General features: G+C 39.3%; 1 protein-coding gene across 9 annotated transcripts in view; it reads left to right on the top strand.

Annotated features, from left to right (window-relative positions):
* The window catches only part of Gnptab (N-acetylglucosamine-1-phosphate transferase subunits alpha and beta), a 160,185-nt gene extending 141,590 nt beyond the window's left edge, over positions 1-18,595 (top strand). For 7 of the 9 annotated variants that reach the window (XM_071669100.1, XM_071669093.1, XM_071669095.1 and 4 more), the window contains one exon: positions 2,401-2,929. In XM_071669100.1, coding sequence (XP_071525201.1) covers positions 2,401-2,472 — 72 coding nt within the window. In that variant the 3' untranslated portion in view covers positions 2,473-2,929. Of the gene's footprint in view, positions 1-1,310; positions 2,930-18,459 lie in introns of those variants that run through there. The other 2 variants (XM_071669098.1, XM_071669099.1) reach the window with 2 other exon arrangements.
* Positions 18,596-19,273: the final 678 nt, after the last annotated feature.

The following is a 19,273-nucleotide window of genomic DNA, read 5'->3' as shown; positions in this document are numbered from 1 at the left end:
TTGTTGCAGGAATGGAAGCATTTATTCCCTTTTCCTTCAAGATGACATCTTCCAGCCCTTGGCTCAACCATTCCTGTTCAGAGGCCATTTACACTAGGGATCAGGCATACCAGGCTTGGGAAAATTCTCCTTCCTCTGACTCCATTCAGCAGTTATCCATTCTAGTAATCATTGCAAGTACATTATCCCTTTTTCAAAGGAAGTACAATAACCTCTTTTCATCATCCACTGATAGGTCTTTTTTGTCTTTAGCTAAAGGCATCGCTAACAGCTGTTGCTCTGTTTTCTTCCACTTCATGAAGTAGGAATAAATGAGAAGTATAGCTTAGAAACATGCTTTTCACTAGCTAAAAGTTAAGTGCTTGAATTATTTTGTATCTACAAATTGTTTCTCATCCTTCATCATCTTTTAATCTTCACTTCACCATGTTGCTGTCTTTATGCATCTATTTAGCGGTTACTGTTGAAGCCTCCACATCACTAACTTCATTTAGCATAAGTGAGCCATTTGTAAGATTCTCACTTAAATTATTTTTGAAGAAAAGTTTTCAGTCATTCCTCATTCTCATAACTTTTCTCCTTTTCTGTTGTCTTCATTCACATATCCACTGTTTCTAGAAGGGGCTTTAGTTAGTTATTGTTAATTCAACATTTTTTGTTCGATCACCATGGACATCTGTTTACTTATCCATGATCTAGTGAAATATGTTCCTGTTTACATGGGTTGGTTCTTAGTGCATTACAGTCTCCCTCTCTTATAACAGTCAAATTTATGCAAGTTATGAACAGAATCTTAAAGTCAACAAAGGCTTGCACACTGTTATAAGCATTAAGTTTAAGTCTTGAAATTTTGAGATTTTTTAACAAAGTTATTCAGCTGAGTATAGGAATTTATAGTTTAGACTTTTTAATGGAAAGTTAACAAGCATCCTGTAAACAGTCTGAGGCAGCTTAACAAGCATCTTGTAAACAGTCTAAGGTAGCTGATATTTAAACATTTGATTTTAACTACTGTACTAATTTCTAGCCAGTGAAAATGACATTTTCACAAGAATTTTTTTTTCAGTTTTACCTAACCTTGCAATATATACTATTTCATGCACATAGATCATGCGGAATCCTCCTCATCATTTCAGTTATCTTTCATCTTCCAACATTCATGCATCAAAATTCCATCTATATTTTTAGAAAACTTGTTAAGTATTTCTATATATTGTGTTTTATGTAAGTTAAGTCTTTACTGATTGGTTAGACTATCACAAATAAGATCTGGAAAATAAGTTGATACAGGTACACCACTGAATTTCCAGTAACTGATGGTTTGACATCTCCTTTAGTCTGGACAAAATTACGTGAGGGAACTTGGAATTACCGCTGCCACCAGACTAGTTTACTGGGCAGCCACAGACGGCATTGTGTGTAGGGCACGCTTATTTACATTCTTTACACTGCACTTGTTGGTGGTGATACCACAATTCAGTGAGATTCTTAGCTTTTTTTGCTATGGCTTCTAAGACATATAAGAGTGTCAGTCATGGTGTCAAACATAAACACCAGTCAATATCGATCCAAGATAAAGTAGAACTGTTAAAAAAAATGGACTGTGGTGTTTCGGTGCATAAGCTGTGTGACATCTACAGTATTGATTCATCAGCTGTTTATGATATAAGGAAGCAAAGGGAGAAAATATTGAAATTCTATGCAGACAGCAATTCCAAGAAGCAAATGACGATTAGAAAAACTATGAAAGATGGTAAGAGTGAAGATGGAATTGTTTTGACAGTGTCGGAGTGATGGAGTGGACTTGTCAGGTAGCATGATAATGGACCAGGCTAAGTTGCTCCATAATGAACTTGAATTACAACATGAGCATGACTCTAGTGAAGGATGGCTTCAAAGATTCAAGAAGCATCATGGAATTTCCATGAATAAAGTGTACAGAGAAAAGTGGTCTGCAAACCATGAAGGAGCTGCCGAGTATGTGGATGAATTTGTGAAACTCGTAGCTGACGAGCACCTCAGTCTTGAGCAGGTGTATAATGCAAATGAAACTGCATTATTCTGGCAATGCAGACCTAAGAAAACACTAACAACAGAAGACAAAGAAGACCCCACAGGATTCAAACAATCTAAGGACAGTCTTACCATCTTAGAGTGCTCAGACATTTAATATGTGTTTAATTTATAATTCTAGCAGTCCATGGTATACTTTAAGACACATGGGAGGTGTATAATTAGTGGGTTAGAGGTGTGTTGATAAATTATTATTATGTGACCATGGTTGGTCTGGCAAAATGGTTAATCCAGCAAGGCTTTGGAACCAAGAGTGCCAGAAAATCGGTGATGTACCTGTATTGTAATCCATATCTCAAAAATATAGCAATTTACTCTTACCCCTAGCTGGAAGGCCTTCGTAGAAGATGGTGCAGAAGACGAAGACGGAGAGATGGATTTGGAGGGGCTAGAGTGTAAGAAAATTATTTTTGAACTTGTTGTGATCTCAAAACTTTGTGAAGATTTCAATGCATTTTTTACATTTCAGTTTGAAGATATTTGTGTGTACTTAAGAAGATTCACCAGAAAACAAATGTAGTTTTATATTTCATATTTTAGCATCTTTTGACATTGGGAACTGAGTTGAGTTCATTGCAGGGGAATGGGTTTTATTAGAGGTTCAGATAATATTAAAGAATGATTATGATATGAATTGAAAGCATCGCTTTCCATCCTGGGTTCCTAATGTTTTTCTCTGTTTTTATGAAGTATCATTATGTTAGGAAGCAAGAAATGCTTTAGTATTTTTTTTATGTAATTTTTGCATAGAAATGATTTTGAAATTATTCAGTATCAATGTTAGAGAGGAATATTTTTTTATAAATCCTTTTGTTAATGAATGAATTTCATTGAATATAATAAAGAAAATACTGTGTGTGTGCATTAAGTGTAACCCTTGTTTCAAAATATTCACGTTGAAGCTTTGTAAATGGTTAATATTATGTATGCTGTTTTTTTGTCTCTGAAGTAGACCAGAGGGATGAGACATAGTGAAATCTTAATGAATTCACTGATTCACATTATCCATATTTGATTTTTTGAAAATATGTTGCACTAATACTTATGGCAAATTATTTATGTTATGTACCATACTTTAAGTATGCAAGTCTTGGGTGAGATCATAATGCACTTCATGCTTCATATTATTCATGTTTAATCACTATTCATTTTATGATTGGTAGCTTGTGTATGTTGTGAAATAGAACCTTAGGTTTAGTTTCAGTAAAGAAACATTTGTTTATTCCTGTCCATCCATTTCCAAATTGTAGATCTTCTTTAGCAATACAGTGAGATGGTTCTTGGAGAACTTTTTCCACATATTGTAATTCTGTGCATCAATTACTGTAAGATTTCTCCCCCTTTTTTATACATGCTTGCCTTTCCCACTATTGCAGGATTACATCAGTAACATGAGAAAGCCTTCAAGAAAAAATCCTCACTTTGCTCCTTCATTCCTATTTTTATTGTGCTTATACAGGAGAGGAGGATTTCTAGCACTGCTGCTCCCTTCTCCTTCCTGCCTATGTTAGTTATGCTCAGATATACTAGAGCAGTATTCTTTTTTCCTTATCCTCAGGAAAAATAGATGAAGATTAACTTTAGAAATAATTCACATTCCCATGAAAGATAATTTTCTTTTTCATATTTGTCTGTCATTTCCTGAATTAACAAGGTACTGCCAGGAACAGACAAATAGAGTTGTTTTCTCATATCCATTCTCTAGCAGTCATGTGAAGTGCACTGAAACCACAGCACCCCTTTCCACAACTATGCTCCACGGACCATTCTGTGGTTTCCCCTTGGCTGATTCACTTCCTGGTTCAGACCATTAAAAGCACATTGCCACATGTGAACCACATCATTCCAGATCACCCTATCCTGTGCACACCTTTCACCCTTCTGCATGTTCAGGCTCTGACCATTCAAAATATATTTCACTATCCTTCCACCATCTCCAGTTTGGTCTCCCCTTTCTCCTTTTCCCCTTCGCTTCAAACACATATCCTCTTTGTCAACCACTCTTGATTCATTCTTTCCATACCACCAGACCAATTCAGTACACCTTCAGGCTTGTCAACCATGCTTTTCTTATTGCCACACCTGTCTCATACCTTTTTATAACTTATTCGAACACCACATGACATGCTTTCCTCATACGTTTAATTTTTAACACCTCCACTCTCAGTTACACATCCTCATCCATAGCTCATGCCTTGCAGTCATATCCCACCATTGAGAATATCATCCATAGCTCATGCCTTACATCCCTATCCCATCTTTGGGAATACTGTACCCACAAAGATACCCATTTTTGCCATCCCAGATAACAACCTCTCTTTCTACACATTCCTCGATGCTACCAGAACCATTGCTCCGTAACCCATGCTACGACTCACACATGCTTCCATGATTCCATTTGCTGCCTTGTCCACTCCCAGGTATCTGAGACTTCCTTTCTTTCAATTTTTCCATTCAAACTTCACTTCTCCCAAATTTTCTCCATTCAAACTCGCACCCCAGTTAACATGTCCCACTACCCTGCTAAACCTTATAGATTTGCTTTAATTCACATTTACTGTCAATTTCCTCTTTTCACACACTATCCCACACTCAGTACCCAACTTCTGCAGTTTCACACTCTCATCTACATCCAGTTCTGTGTCATTAGCAAACAACTGTCACTTTCCAGACCTCCTCATACTCTATACAGACTGCATATTTGCCCCTCTCTCGAAGACCCTAGCATTTACCTCTATCACCACCCTGTCCATAAACAAATTCATCAGCCATGATGACATTACACACCCGTGCAATGGACCTACCTTCACCTGGAACAGCTCACAGGTAGAAACTTCTCACTCTTTCTAGTAGCTTTCCTCCCACACCATATATTTGTAAGACCCTCCACAAGGCATCTCTGTCAGTCATACCTTAAGATTTTTCCAGATCCATAAATGCCACCTACAAATCCTTTCATTTATCTAAGTATTTCTCACAAATATCTTCAAAGCAAAACAACTAATTCAATCATTCTATACCCCTCCTGAAACACTGTTTCCCCCAATTTGATGCTGTGTACATGCCTTCACCCTTTTAGTTATCACTCTCCCATAAAACTTACCAAATACACACATCAAACTTATACCTCAGTAGTTTGACTGCTCATCTTTGTTCCCCTTGCCTTTATACATATGTTCTGCCAATCCTCAGGCCCTTCACCATGATTCATACATACACTGAAAATTGTAACTAACCAGTAAACAATACACTCACCTCTTTTGTTGAGAAACTCGGTTGTAGTGCTATCCACTCAACAACCATGCCATGTTTTATCTTATGCAAGGCTTTCACCATCTCTTCTCTTCACCAAACCATTTTCTTTGACTCTCTCACTTTGTACACTTCCCTGACCCAAACACCCTATATCTGCAATAACAACAGCAACCCCCTGGTCATCATTTAGAATAAAAATCCTTCAGAATTTTCAGTCCATACACTCTTCACATCATCACTACCTGTTACCACTTCCCCATTTGCCCCTTTTTGTGATGTTCCCCTGTGTTCTCACATGATTAACCTCCTTCCAAAATATCTTATTCTCCCTGAAGTTCACTGATGATCACTCAGCCCAACTCTCATTTGCCCTTCTTCAACCCCTCCCTGCACCTTCCTCTTGACCTCCTGTTGCTTTCTCTTATACTTCTAATCATATGCACTCCTCCATGTAAGTACTGCCCATACACCTCTCATTTCTCTTACATTAGCAACTTTACTTTGTAATCCCTACACTCAGTACCCTTTCTCACCTGCTCACCTCCCACCTTCATCATGCCATTACTTCTCTTGCACATGCAGCTCTGCTTTCGTAAATGTCTCCCATTCCTCATCCACTCCCATTGTTTTGTTCACTCTTGCCTTTTGCCGTTCTACACCCAGTCCCTCCTGATTTGTCTTCCCTCAAGTCTCTTTTTCATGCTCACTTACTTCTTCCACCTTCTCACTCATGTCGCTTCCTCTTTTCAAAAGAATCTACAAATCTTAACCATTGATTCCACCAAGTAGTGATCAGACATCTCACCAGCTGCCCCTTTTACTATATTCATATCCAAGAGTCTTTCCATGTTTATCAATTAAAATGTTATCCAGTTATACACTCTCAGCATCTTTTCTACTTACCCATGTATAAGTACGTATGTCCCTCTTTTTAGACCAGGTATTCCCAGTCACCAGTCCTTTTTCAGCACAATTCCACAAGCTGTTCACCATCTCAGTTTACATGTCCAAATACCCCATAACCACCACTTATAATCTCTGTTGCCACATTTCTTACTCTCACATTTAAATCACTCATCACCAATACCTAATCTCTAGCATCAAAACTACTGACAGTCACTAAGCTGCCTCTAAAACACATGCCTCTCATCATCTTTCTACTCATGGTCAGGTGCATTAGCACTGATAATCACCCATCTCTTGCAGCCTACTTTCATTTTTGCTGACATCAGTCTAGAGCTCACTTCCCTGCACTTTCAAACATTCCAAAACTTTTTGTTCAGCTGCGGTGCTACCCTGTCCTTAGCTCTTGCCCTTCCACAAACCCCTAACTTACCTCTGGGACATTTCTGAACCATTTTTTACCTTTAGCCTTAAGTTTTGGTATCCAAGTTCTTTTCCTCAAACTTATTTCCTATCTCTCTTTCTGCTCATGCAGGTTACATCCACACATTTAGACACCCCATAGATGAATAAATGAATAGATTTACTTGGTTTTTAATGTTTTTCAAATTGATTGCATTATCACTTATAGTTTACTGTTGATTGGGAAAAGCATTTTATATAAGATTACACCATTGATCAGAGATAATTAGACCCAAATCGATATTTTTACAAGTAGATATAAGTGAGTTGAATGAACCAAATCTATAATTGGAGAGAGTCAGGCTCAGAAGTTTTTTATCCAAATATGTAACATGGCTAATATAAGGTAGTCTTGATATTACATCTTGGGCAAACTGTTGTCCTTACATATAATGATACTACATTAATGAAAGTATTCCTGGTAAATTATATGGGAGGGTATTGATTGAGAGGGTGAAGGCATGTACAGAGCATCAGATTGGGGAAGAGCAGTGCGGTTTCAGAAGTGGTAGAGGATGTGTGGATCAGGTGTTTGCTTTGAAGAATGTATGTGAGAAATACTTAGAAAAGCAAATGGATTTGTATGTAGCATTTATGGATCTGGAGAAGGCATATGATAAAGTTGATAGAGATGCTCTGTGGAAGGTATTAAGAATATATGGTGTGGGAGGCAAGTTGTTAGAAGCAGTGAAAAGTTTTTATCGAGGATGTAAGGCATGTGTACGTGTAGGAAGAGAGGAAAGTGATTGGTTCTCAGTGAATGTAGGTTTGCGGCAGGGGTGTGTGATGTCTCCATGGTTGTTTAATTTGTTTATGGATGGGGTTGTAAAGGAGGTGAATGCAAGAGTCCTGGAAAGAGGGGCAAGTATGAAGTCTGTTGGGGATGAGAGAGCTTGGGAAGTGAGTCAATTGTTGTTCGCTGATGATACAGCGCTGGTGGCTGATTCATGTGAGAAACTGCAGAAGCTGGTGACTGAGTTTGGTAAAGTGTGTGGAAGAAGAAAGTTGAGAGTAAATGTGAATAAGAGCAAGGTTATTAGGTACAGTAGGGGTGAGGGTCAAGTCAATTGGGAGGTGAGTTTGAATGGAGAAAAACTGGAGGAAGTGAAGTGTTTTAGATATCTGGGAGTGGATCTGTCAGCGGATGGAACCATGGAAGCGGAAGTGGATCATAGGGTGGGGGAGGGGGCGAAAATTTTGGGAGCCTTGAAAAATGTGTGGAAGTCGAGAACATTATCTCGGAAAGCAAAAATGGGTATGTTTGAGGGAATAGTGGTTCCAACAATGCTGTATGGTTGCGAGGCGTGGGCTATGGATAGAGATGTGCGCAGGAGGATGGATGTGCTGGAAATGAGATGTTTGAGGACAATGTGTGGTGTGAGGTGGTTTGATCGAGTAAGTAACGTAAGGGTAAGAGAGATGTGTGGAAATAAAAAGAGCGTGGTCGAGAGAGCAGAAGAGGGTGTTTTGAAATGGTTTGGGCACATGGAGAGAATGAGTGAGGAGAGATTGACCAAGAGGATATATGTGTCGGAGGTGGAGGGAACGAGGAGAAGAGGGAGACCAAATTGGAGGTGGAAAGATGGAGTGAAAAAGATTTTGTGTGATCGGGGCCTGAACATGCAGGAGGGTGAAAGGAGGGCAAGAAATAGAGTGAATTGGAGTCATGTGGTATACAGGGGTTGACGTGCTGTCAGTGGATTGAAGCAAGGCATGTGAAGCGTCTGGGGTAAACCATGGAAAGCTGTGTAGGTATGTATATTTGCGTGTCTGGACGTGTGTATGTACATGTGTATGGGGGGGGGGGGTTGGGCCATTTCTTTCGTCTGTTTCCTTGCGCTACCTCGCAAACGCGGGAGACAGCGACAAAGTATAAAAAAAAAAAAAAAAAAAAAAAAATTAATGAAAGTGTCAAAGTGATGTAGAATAAAAGATATATCAGTCTCACACATAGACATATTGACTGATGCTACCTTACTTAAGGAGGAAAGGCCGTTAGACATAGAAGAAAAAATCTGAACTGAAAACTTAAAACATGGTAATACAAACTCAGATTAAATGTCATTCAGTTGTTGAGATAAATATTTGTGTTTTAATAATTGGTACCCATGAATTTTGTTTAAAGTGTTTTTAGAAGGCACTGGTTGCTAGTTATTTGAAGTATTCAAATGTTGAAATTCCTTTGAATGGGACCTCTTCCTATTGATTGATATCAGAACCATTTTATTTTCTCTGACATACTAACTAATGTCTTAATATGATAATAATGAGTGTACTCTTAAATTGCTTAGACCATTGTATAATAGAAAAGATTCCAGACTAGTTGGGGAGAGTAAAGAGCATATATATATATACCTCTCATATGCTCAGATTCTTGGAGTCCATGAGAACACAAGGATCACTGCTTGATTCCACACAAACTCACAAGACAGTAATTTTGTGTTTACAGTTGAAGAAGATGCATGCATACCTCAGCCACAGGCATTTTTTCCAGGGTTAGATAATGGAAAACTAAAAGCAACAAATTGAGAGCTACAAAGTAACCTTTTGTACAAAAATTGACAGGTCCTGATAACTTAGTACCAAAGAGTCTTAACACAAATTGCATTGCATATCCTTACGCGCCTTTCATCCTCCTGTATGTTCAGGCCCCAATCACTCAAAATCTTTTTCACTGCATCCTTCCACCTCCAATTTGGTCTCCCACTTCTCCTCGTTCCCTCCATCTCTTACACATATATCCTCTTTGTCAATCTTTTCTCACTCATTCTCTCCATGTGACCAAACCATTTCAATACACCCTCTTCTGCTCTCTCAACCACACTCTTCTTATTGCCACATATCTCTCTCACCCTTTCATTACTTACTCGATCAAACCACCTCACACCACATATTGTCCTTAAACATCTCATTTCCAACACATCCACCCTACTACACACAACCCTCGCAACCATATAACATTGTTGGAACCACTTTTCCTTCAGACACCCATTTTTGCTCTCTGAGAAAACTTTCTCGCCTTCCACACATTCTTCAACCCTCCCAGAACCTTCGCCCCCTCCCCCACCTTGTGACTCACTTCCGCTTGCATGGTTCCATCTGCTGCCAAATCCACTCCCAGATATCTAAAACACTTCACTTCCTCTAGTTGTTCACCATTCAAACTCACCTCCCAAATTACTTGTCCCTCAACCCTACTGAACCTAATAACCTTGCTTATTCACATTTACTTTCAGCTTTCTTCTTTCTCACACTTTACCAAACTCAGTCACTAGCTTCTGCAGCTTGTCACCCGAATCAGCCACCAGCACTGTATCATCAGCGAACAACTACTGACTCACTTCCTGGGCCCTCGTCCCCAACAGACTGCATACTTGCCCCTCTCTCCAAACCTCTTGCATTCACCTCCCTAACAACCCCGTCCATAAACAAATTAAACAATCAGGGAGACATCACGCATCCTTACCGCAAACCAACATTCACTGGAAACCAATCACTCTCCTCTCTTCCTACTCATAAACATGCCTTACATCCATGATAAAAACTTTTCACTGCTTCTAGAAGCAATGAAAAGTTTTTATCAAGGATGTAAGGCATGTGTACGAGTAGGAAGAAAGGCAAGTGATTGGTTCCCAGTGAATGTTGGTTTGCGGCAGGGGTGCATGATGTCTCCATGGTTGTTTAATTTGTTTATGGATAGGTTGTTAGGGAGGTAAATGCGTTGTGGATGAGAGAGCATGGGAAGTGAGTCAGTTGTTGTTCGCTGATGATACAGCACTGCTGGATGATTTGGGTGAGAAACTGCAGAAGTTGGTGACTGAGTTTGGTAAAATGTGTGAAAGAAGAAAGCTGAGAGTAAATGTGAATAAGAGCAAGTTAATTAGGTTCAGTAGGGTTGAGGGACAAGTTGATTGAGAGGTAAGTTTGGATGGAGAAAAACTGGAGGAAGGGAACTATTTTAGATATCTAGAAGTGGATTTAGAAGTGGATGGAACCATGGAAGCAGAAGTGAGTCACAGGGTTGGGAAGAGAGCAAAGGTTCTGGGAGCATTGAAGAATGTCTGGAAGGCGAGAACGTTATCTCAGAGAGCAAAAATATTTTTTTTGTTTTTGTTTTAAGGAATAGTGATTCCATCAATGTTAAATGGTTGCAAGGCATAGGGTTGTGCGGAGGAGGGTCGATGTGTTGGATTTTAAATGTTTGAGGACAATATGTGTAGAGGTGGTTTAATCGAGTAAGTAATGAAAGGGTAAGAGAGTTGCGTGGTGATAAAAAGAGTGTGGTTGAGAGAGCAGAAGAGGGTGTGTTGAAGTGGTTTGGTCACATGGAGAGAATGAGTGATGAAAGATTGACAAAGAGGATGTATGTGCCAGAGGTGGAGGGAACGAGGAGAAGTGGGAGACCAAATTGGAGGGGGAAGGATGGAGTGAAAAAGATTTTGAGCGATCGGGGCCTAAACATACAGGATGGTGAAAGGCATGCAAGGAATAGAGTGAACTGGAAAGATGTGGTACAACAGAGTGGACGTGCTGTCAATGGATTGAACCAGGGCATGTGAAGCGTCTGGGATAAACCATGGAAAGTTTTGTGGGGCCTGGATGTGGAAAGGGAGCTGTGGTTTCGGTGCATTACACATGACAGCTAGAGACTGAGTGTGAACGAATGTGGCCTTTGTTATCTTTTCCTAGTGCTACCTTGCATGCGCCCGGGGGAAGGGGGTGCCATTTCATGTGTGGCCGGGTGGCAATGGGAATGGATGAAGGCAGCAAGTATGATTATGTATATGTGCATGTATGTATGCATATTTCTGTGTATGTATATGTATGTATACGTTGAAATGTATAGGTATGTATATGTGTGTGTTTGGGCGTGTATGTATATACATGTGTATGTGGTTGGGTTGGACCATTCTTTCGTCTGTTTCCTTGTGCTACCTCGCTACGCAGGAGACAGCGACTAAGTATAATAGATGAATAAAATATGAAATATATATGTGTAATAATGATCAGACATCCCTCGAGTTGCCCCTCTCAGCACATTAACATCCAAAAGTTTCTCTTTCACATGCCTATCAATTAACACATAATCCAATAATGCCCTCAGGCCATCTCTCCTACTTACATACGTATACTTATGTATATCTCTCTTTTTAAACTAGGTATTCCCAGTCACCGGTCCTTTTTCAGCGCACAAATGGGCAAGCTCTTCACCATTTCCATTTACAACACTGAACACCCCATGTACACCAGTGTCTGATCATTATCTTGTGAAGGTGAAGATTTGTAGACTTTTTCAGAAAAGAAGAGTTTGGGATGAAGAGAGTGGTGAGAGTAAGTGAGCTTGGAAAGGAGACTTGTGTGAGGAAGTACCAGGAGAGATTGAGTGCAGAATGGAAAAAGGTGAGAGCAAAAGAAGTAAGGGGAGTGGGGGAGGAATGGGATGTATGTAGGGAAGTAGTGATGGCTTGTGCAGAAGATGTTTGTGGCATGAGAAAGGTGGGAGGTGGGCAGATTAGAAAGGGTAGTGAGTGCTGGGATGAAGAATTAAGATAGTGAAAGAGAAGAGAGAGGCGTTTGGATGATTTTTGCAGGGAAGTAGTGCGAATGACTGGGAGATGTATAAAAGAAAGAGGCAGATGGTCAAGAGGTGGAAAAGGGGGCAAATGAGAGTTGGGGTGAGTATCATTAAATTTTAGGGAGAATAGAAAGATGTTTTGGAAGGAGATAAATAAAGTAAAAGAAATGGGAACATTGGTGAAGGGGGCTAATGGGAGGTAATAATTGGTAGTGATGAGATGAGGAGATGGTGTGAATATTTTGTTGGATGTGTTTGATGATAAAGTAGCAGATATAGGGTGTTTTGGTCGGGGTGGTGTGCGAAGTGTGAGGGTCTAGAAGAATGTTTTGGTGAACAGAAAAGAGGTAGTGAAAGCTTTGTGGAAGATGAAAGCTGGCAAGGTGGTGGGTTTCGATGGTATTGCAGTGGAATTTATAAAATAAGGGGGTGACTGCTGTGTTGTTGATTGGTTGATATGAACATTCATTGCATGTATGGATCATGGTGAAGTGCCTGAGGATTGGCAGAATGCATGCATAGTGCCATTGTACGTAGGGGAGGGGATAAAGGTGAGTGTTCAAATGACAGAGGCATAAGTTTTTTTTAGTATTCCTGGGAAATTATATGGGAGGGTATTGATTGAGAGGGTAAAGGCATGTACAGAGCTTCAGATTGAGGAAGAGCAATGTGGTTTCAGAAGGGGTAGAGGATGCGTGGACCAGGTGTTTGCTTTGAAGAACATATGTGAGAAATACTAAGAAAAGCAGATGGATTTGTATGTAGCATTTATGGATCTGGAGAAGGCACATGATAGGGTGGATAGAGATGTTTTATGGAAGGTTTTAAGAGTATATGGTGTAGGAGGTAAGTTGCTAGAATCAGTGAAAAGTTTTTACCAAGTATGTAAGGCATGTGTGCAAATAGGAAGAGAGGAAAGTGATTGGTTCCCAGTGAATGTCGGTTTGTGGCAGGGGTGCATGATGTCTCAATGATTGTTTAATTTGTTTATGGATGGGGTTGTTAGGGAGGTGAATGCAAGAGTTTTGGAGAGAAGGGCAAGTATGCAGTCTGTTGTGGATGAGATGGCTTGGGAAGTGAGTCAGTTGTTCGCTGATGATACAGCACTGGTGGCTAATTCAGGTGAGAAACTGCAGAAGTTGGTGACTGAGTTAGATAAAGTGTGTGAAAGAAGAGAATTGAGAGTAAATGTGAATAAGGGCAAGGTAATCAGGTTCAGTAGAGTTGAGGGACAAGTTAATTGGAAGGTAAGTTTGAATGGAGAAAAACTGGAGGAAGTGAAGTGTTTCAGATATCTGGTAATCCACCCCTACCAAAACACCCAATATCTGCCACTCTGTCATCAAACACATTCAATAAACCTTGAAAAAACTCACTCCCCTTCTTTCTCACTTCATCACTACTTGTTATTACTTCCCCCTTTGCCCCCTTCATAGATGTTCCCATTTGTTCTCTTGTCTTGCGCACTTTATTTACCTCCTTCCAAAACATCTTTTTATTCTCTCTAAAATCTAATGATACTCTCTCACTTGCCCTCTTTTTCACCTCTTGCATGTTTCTGTTGACCTCCTGCTGCTTTCTTTTATACATCTCCCAGTCATTTGCACTACTTCCCTGCAAAAATCATCCAAATGCCTCTCTCCTGTCTTTCGCTAACAGTCTTACTTGCCTTCATCCCACCTCTTACTTCCTTTTCTAATCTGTCCTTTCTCACACCACATGCATCTTTTGCACAAGCCATCACTGCTTCCTTAAATACATCCCATTCCTCCCCCACTCCCCTTATGTCATTTGCTCTCACCCTTTGCCATTCTGCACTCAATGTCTCCTGGTACTTCCTCACACAAGTCTCTTTTCCAAGCTCACTTACTCTCACCACTCTCTTCTCCCCAACATTCTCTCTTCATTTCTGAAAACCTCTACAAATCTTTACCTTCACCTCCACAAGAAAGTGATCAGACATCCCTCCAGCTGTCCCTCTCAGCACATAAACATTCAAAAGTCTCTCTTTTACATGCCTGTCAATTAAGCCCTAATCCAATAATGCCCTCTGGCCATCTCTTTTACTCATGTATGTATACTTATGTATATCCCTCTTTTTGAACCATGTATTCCCAATCACTAGTCCTTTTTCAGCACATAAATCCACAAGCTCTTCATCATTTCCATTTACAACACTGAACACCCCATGTACACTAATTATACCCTCAACTGCTGTTTCCTGTGTGGCGGGATGGTGACAGGAATGGATGAAGGGAGCAAGTATGAATATTTACACGTGTATATGTTATTATTATACTTTGTCGCTGTCTCCCGTGTTAGCGAGGTAGCGCAAGGAAACAGACAAAAGAATGGCCCAACCCATCCACATACACATGTATATACATATACATCCACACACGCACATATACATACCTATACATCTCAACGTATACATATATGCACATGTACATAATTCGTACTGTCTGCCCTTATTCATTCCTGTCGCCACCCTGCCACACATGAAATGACAACCCCCTCCCCCTGCGTGTGTGTGAGGTAGTGCTAGGAAAAGACAACAAAGGCCACATTCATTCACATTCAGTCTCTAGGTGTCATGTATAATGCACCGAAACCAGAGCTCCCTTTCCACATCCAGGCCCCACAAAACTTTCCATGGTTTACCCCAGATGCCTCACATGTCCTGGTTCAACCCATTGACAGCACATCGACCCCAGTATACCACATCGTTCCAATTCACTCTATTCCTTGCACGCCTTTCACCCTCCTGCATGTTCAGGCCCCGATCACTCAAAATCTTTTTCACTTCATCTTTCCACCTCCAATTTGGCCTTGTTCCCTCCACCTCTGACACATATATCCTCTTTGTGAATCTCTCCTGACTCATTCTCTCCATGTGACCAAACCATTTCAAAACACCCTATAGAAGTTGAGATCTGGTACAGACCCTCTCATTCATCTGCCAGAGGACTGTTTATCTGACTGAGTATTGATCACAGTCCTGTAACTGGTAGAATCAAGATTTCTCTCTAACCATGTGAGTATGGATCACAGTCTTGTAACTGGTAGAATCAAGATTTCTCTCTAACCATATGTAGTAAATTAGGTTCATATGTTCTTGCAATCATAGAGATGGTTCTGGTGTGTTAGCAAAAAAAGGGACTGTGCTGGAAAAGATCAAAAGTCTATAGTGTAGAGCATCGTTATAGATGGTATCCATCACCTTGAGAACTGTGGGTGATGCTGATGCACATGTTTCACATCCATAGTCTAGGTTACTGTATACTAGCATTTGATGTAACTGTAGCATGTATGGAAAAGTACTGGCAGGATACAAAGGACTTTGGTGTTTTGGATTTTTGTTTCTCTAACATGAGATATTCATGTCAGTCTTGGGTGAATACTAAACCCAAAACTTTTCATTTCATCTATGAGTTGTAGATGTTGCATCTCGAAGAATAGCATTTACTGGAAATTCTTCTTCAGTTTGTAGCCACAGTTTTACTTGGTAAGAACTTTTAACCTTGATATGTTGCCCAATAAGACACTTGATTTACTGTGGCCTGTAGATGTCCATGTATGCAGATTAAACTTCATGCAGAGCATCACAATGCAAAGTCATCTATGTACAGAATGCATGAGATATCCTTTGGTACAGCCCGACATTATTGTTAATGGCAAATGCAAAAAAAGGCTAACACTGAAGATTCTTCTGTATGGGACCCCTTTTCTGGGTTTGGAAGCTGGTTCTTACCTGAACCCTGAACTTCTTGCATACTAGGAAATGCCAGAGGAAAGTAGGTAGTGCCCTCTGTAAACCAATGGAGTACAGCTTTTTTATGATGCTCTTCTTCCAGATCATAAGTTTTCTCCAAATCAAAGAGAACTTCTAACAGATATTGCCACCAAGTGAAGGAAATCCTGATTGTGGTTTCTAATGGAACAAGGGTGCAAGACATTTATTGCAATTCGGAAGAGTAATATCATTTGATACAAAATATCATCACTTCCTGGAGCTGTTTCTCAGCAAGACCTGAGAGCTAAATTCAATTCCCTCCTCATAAAAAGGAAGTTGCAGGAGAGTTTTGCAGATCCTCTGCTTTTAAAGTAGAAAATATGGCAATTTAAGATGAACCTCAGATCTTTGCACTAGAATTAGCAAGAATTTTGCAACATCATCTTTCTTAGCAGTCACTGATCCATATATCTTTAAAGCAGGTTGGGAATCTTACCAGTGATCTTGTAAACCTTTTCCCACATCAGTGATAAGAGTGTTCCTGATTTTATAGACATGCATAGGATCCATGAGGTATGTCTTGCCTCCCTGAACACTTTTTGAGGCTTAGCATAGGTCTCTTTATAATGAACTAAAGTTGCATGGCAAGGTTGTCTCTTCAATTACTTTAATGCAGCTTTTCTTGCTTTAAAAACTTGGAATTCATTTGACCACCAGAATATGTAGTCCATGTTATCTTGTACTTCTTAGGGCTGTCAGTGGTAGATGGCTTCTTAGACAGTTGGAAGTCCTTGGTATGGTCTTACATTACAGCAAGACTTTCAGACAAATTCCAGTCAGCATGGCTCAGTCACCATCATTGTATCCCACTTTCTGGGGGTACCACCCAATTTGTTCAGAAGAATTGGAAAATGTTCACTTCCATGATCAGCATCTGAACAAATGGACAAGTCACTGTTGGGGCAGTGCTTCCATGATCAGCATCTATTGAACAAATGGATAAGTCACTGTTGGAGTAAGTACCATTTTGAATGTGGAAATGGACAGGGGACAGTTTTGATAAGTCTTTGTTTTGGTTAGGTCATAAGAATCTACTTGATGCATGAACTTTGAATTGGTCATACATGTAATCTTTTCATAGAACCCCATAGCAGTCTTTCTGTGCACTCTAGTGTCCAGGTGGTTACTCCCCTGGATCTAGAAATAGACATGAGCTAAGGGCAAAGTAAGGGCTTTTCATTTTCTAGTTGTTTGGTTGGGCTTAGGTGTATCAACTGCTAGGGTAATTAAGACTGTCAACATCAAGCTACATCCACCAACCCGAAAACCTTAAAATTCTCTTCAGGTGTTAAAGATAATTCTAAAACCCATACACTCTCACTATGCATGTGACCTTTGCTTTTTGTGTGAAAATAATAAAACTGAATAAAGAACATAAGAATGAGGAATTTGAACTAAAATAAATTGGACTACTGTAAATAATAATGTACTGAGATGAAGAAAACACAGCTTTAATAAAGAAAGGAAGTCAGACAAAAATGAACCCATTTAATATACAGCCCTCCCGAAAGCCATTGGAGGGGTTGAGCAGTACCAGACAAGAAACATGAAGAAATAGAAATATTAGTTAAGTGAATGACTGAAAAGGGAACAGATAGGAAGGAAATGGTTTAAGGTAAGGAAGGAGACTGGAGTATGAACCATTAGACAGGGGATTGGTTAGGAGGGGAACTGTTAGGAAAGCAAACAGGATATAAACTACTAAGCAAGAAAACTTGACATAGTACCACTGTAAAATAAACCTTGTAACCTTTTCCAAGGGCTTTAAAGTAAATGTAGTCAAAACATACTGTATCTGCAAGATTTCATATGTTATAGTACTGTATACAGAATACCACTAGCAAGTGGCTTATGACAAAAAGTGTACACATTTGAACACAAAGTTATGTTTTATGTCTTTGTCAATGAATACCAAATGTTGAAGATTTATAGACCCTGAAATGAAGTAACAGATTACGACTTACCTGTTTAAGATAATAAGATTTCCATTGGGTTATGACAAAATTGTGGAATTCAAGGCATGAGCTAAACTTTCTGAACTGAAAATCTGAATCACAGAATCAGGTATTCTGCAAGGGAACCCACCTTCTTGTGGTAAGGTAATCAAAGTTGGTACCAAATGGCATCACAGCTGCATCCAACAGTATTAATGGGAAAGCAACAAAGTACAATATGATTGTGACTCCTAGAACAAAAACACTGAAACAGTTTCACATGATAAATAAACATAGACGTGAAATATGGAAAAAAAATGTAAAGGACCATCACTTGTTAATAAAGCTGGACTGCTGAACCCCCCATTTTCACATATTAAAAAATTTAACAAGGGAATGACCAAATCATTTCTTCCCAAACAGAAAAAGTAAGTTTTGATTTATTGATATTTGATTTTTAGAGGAGATGGCCCAAGTCATAGATGGAGAAAAGGAATACAACATGAAGGCTCAAGCAGAGGCTGTTGCTGAATTGATGGCAGAACAGAAAATAATTCGACTGTGTTTATTAAATCTGGATTTGAGCTTGAGTTGCAATCTTTGATCCTTGAGGGGGTAGTGATGAGTAGTCATTTGAGTGTTGTGATAAGTAGTCCTCCACTCAAGATGATCCTGTTAATGAGATTGGGCCTATTATTTTCAATTATAGTAGGGCTCTCTCTCATTTTTTATCCTGATTTACTGCTGATTTACTGCCACTGGGAAGAAATAATTATAAATTAGACTAGAATATATTTTTGAAATGCTTGTATGAAAAAACTTCTTACTATACAGCACACATTGTATGCATGAAAGGAAATAGTATAATTCATTCAACTTTTTCATTATGAACCTACAACAATTGCAATTTAAAAAGTTTTATCAATAGCACTGCCTGAACTATGTTTATGTCATTGTAGAAACATATCAAATGTGGTAATTTTTTTGCAGGAGATTCATATTTGAAATATTCAGGCTATTATTACCTGTATTTATATTTTATTCACAATGCCAATATCATGCAATTTTTGATCACAGATAATTGATAATTTATGTCCATTTCTCATCTTACGAAATATATTAAAAAATAGCATTTCTGAAAGTATACTGGTAATATACATATATCTCACTCTGATTTGCATTCTCATAAATGAAACTGCTTTAAAACTTCATCATACTACTTATCTTTCACAAATTTTTGTAGTGAAGAATAACACATCATTCACTTCAAAGTAA

Source organism: Panulirus ornatus, chromosome 13 (genome assembly GCF_036320965.1).
Source record: "Panulirus ornatus isolate Po-2019 chromosome 13, ASM3632096v1, whole genome shotgun sequence".
Taxonomy (NCBI): Eukaryota; Metazoa; Arthropoda; class Malacostraca; order Decapoda; family Palinuridae; genus Panulirus; species Panulirus ornatus.
Note: the sequence above shows the minus strand (reverse complement) of the source record. Positions and strands in the feature narration are given on the sequence as shown.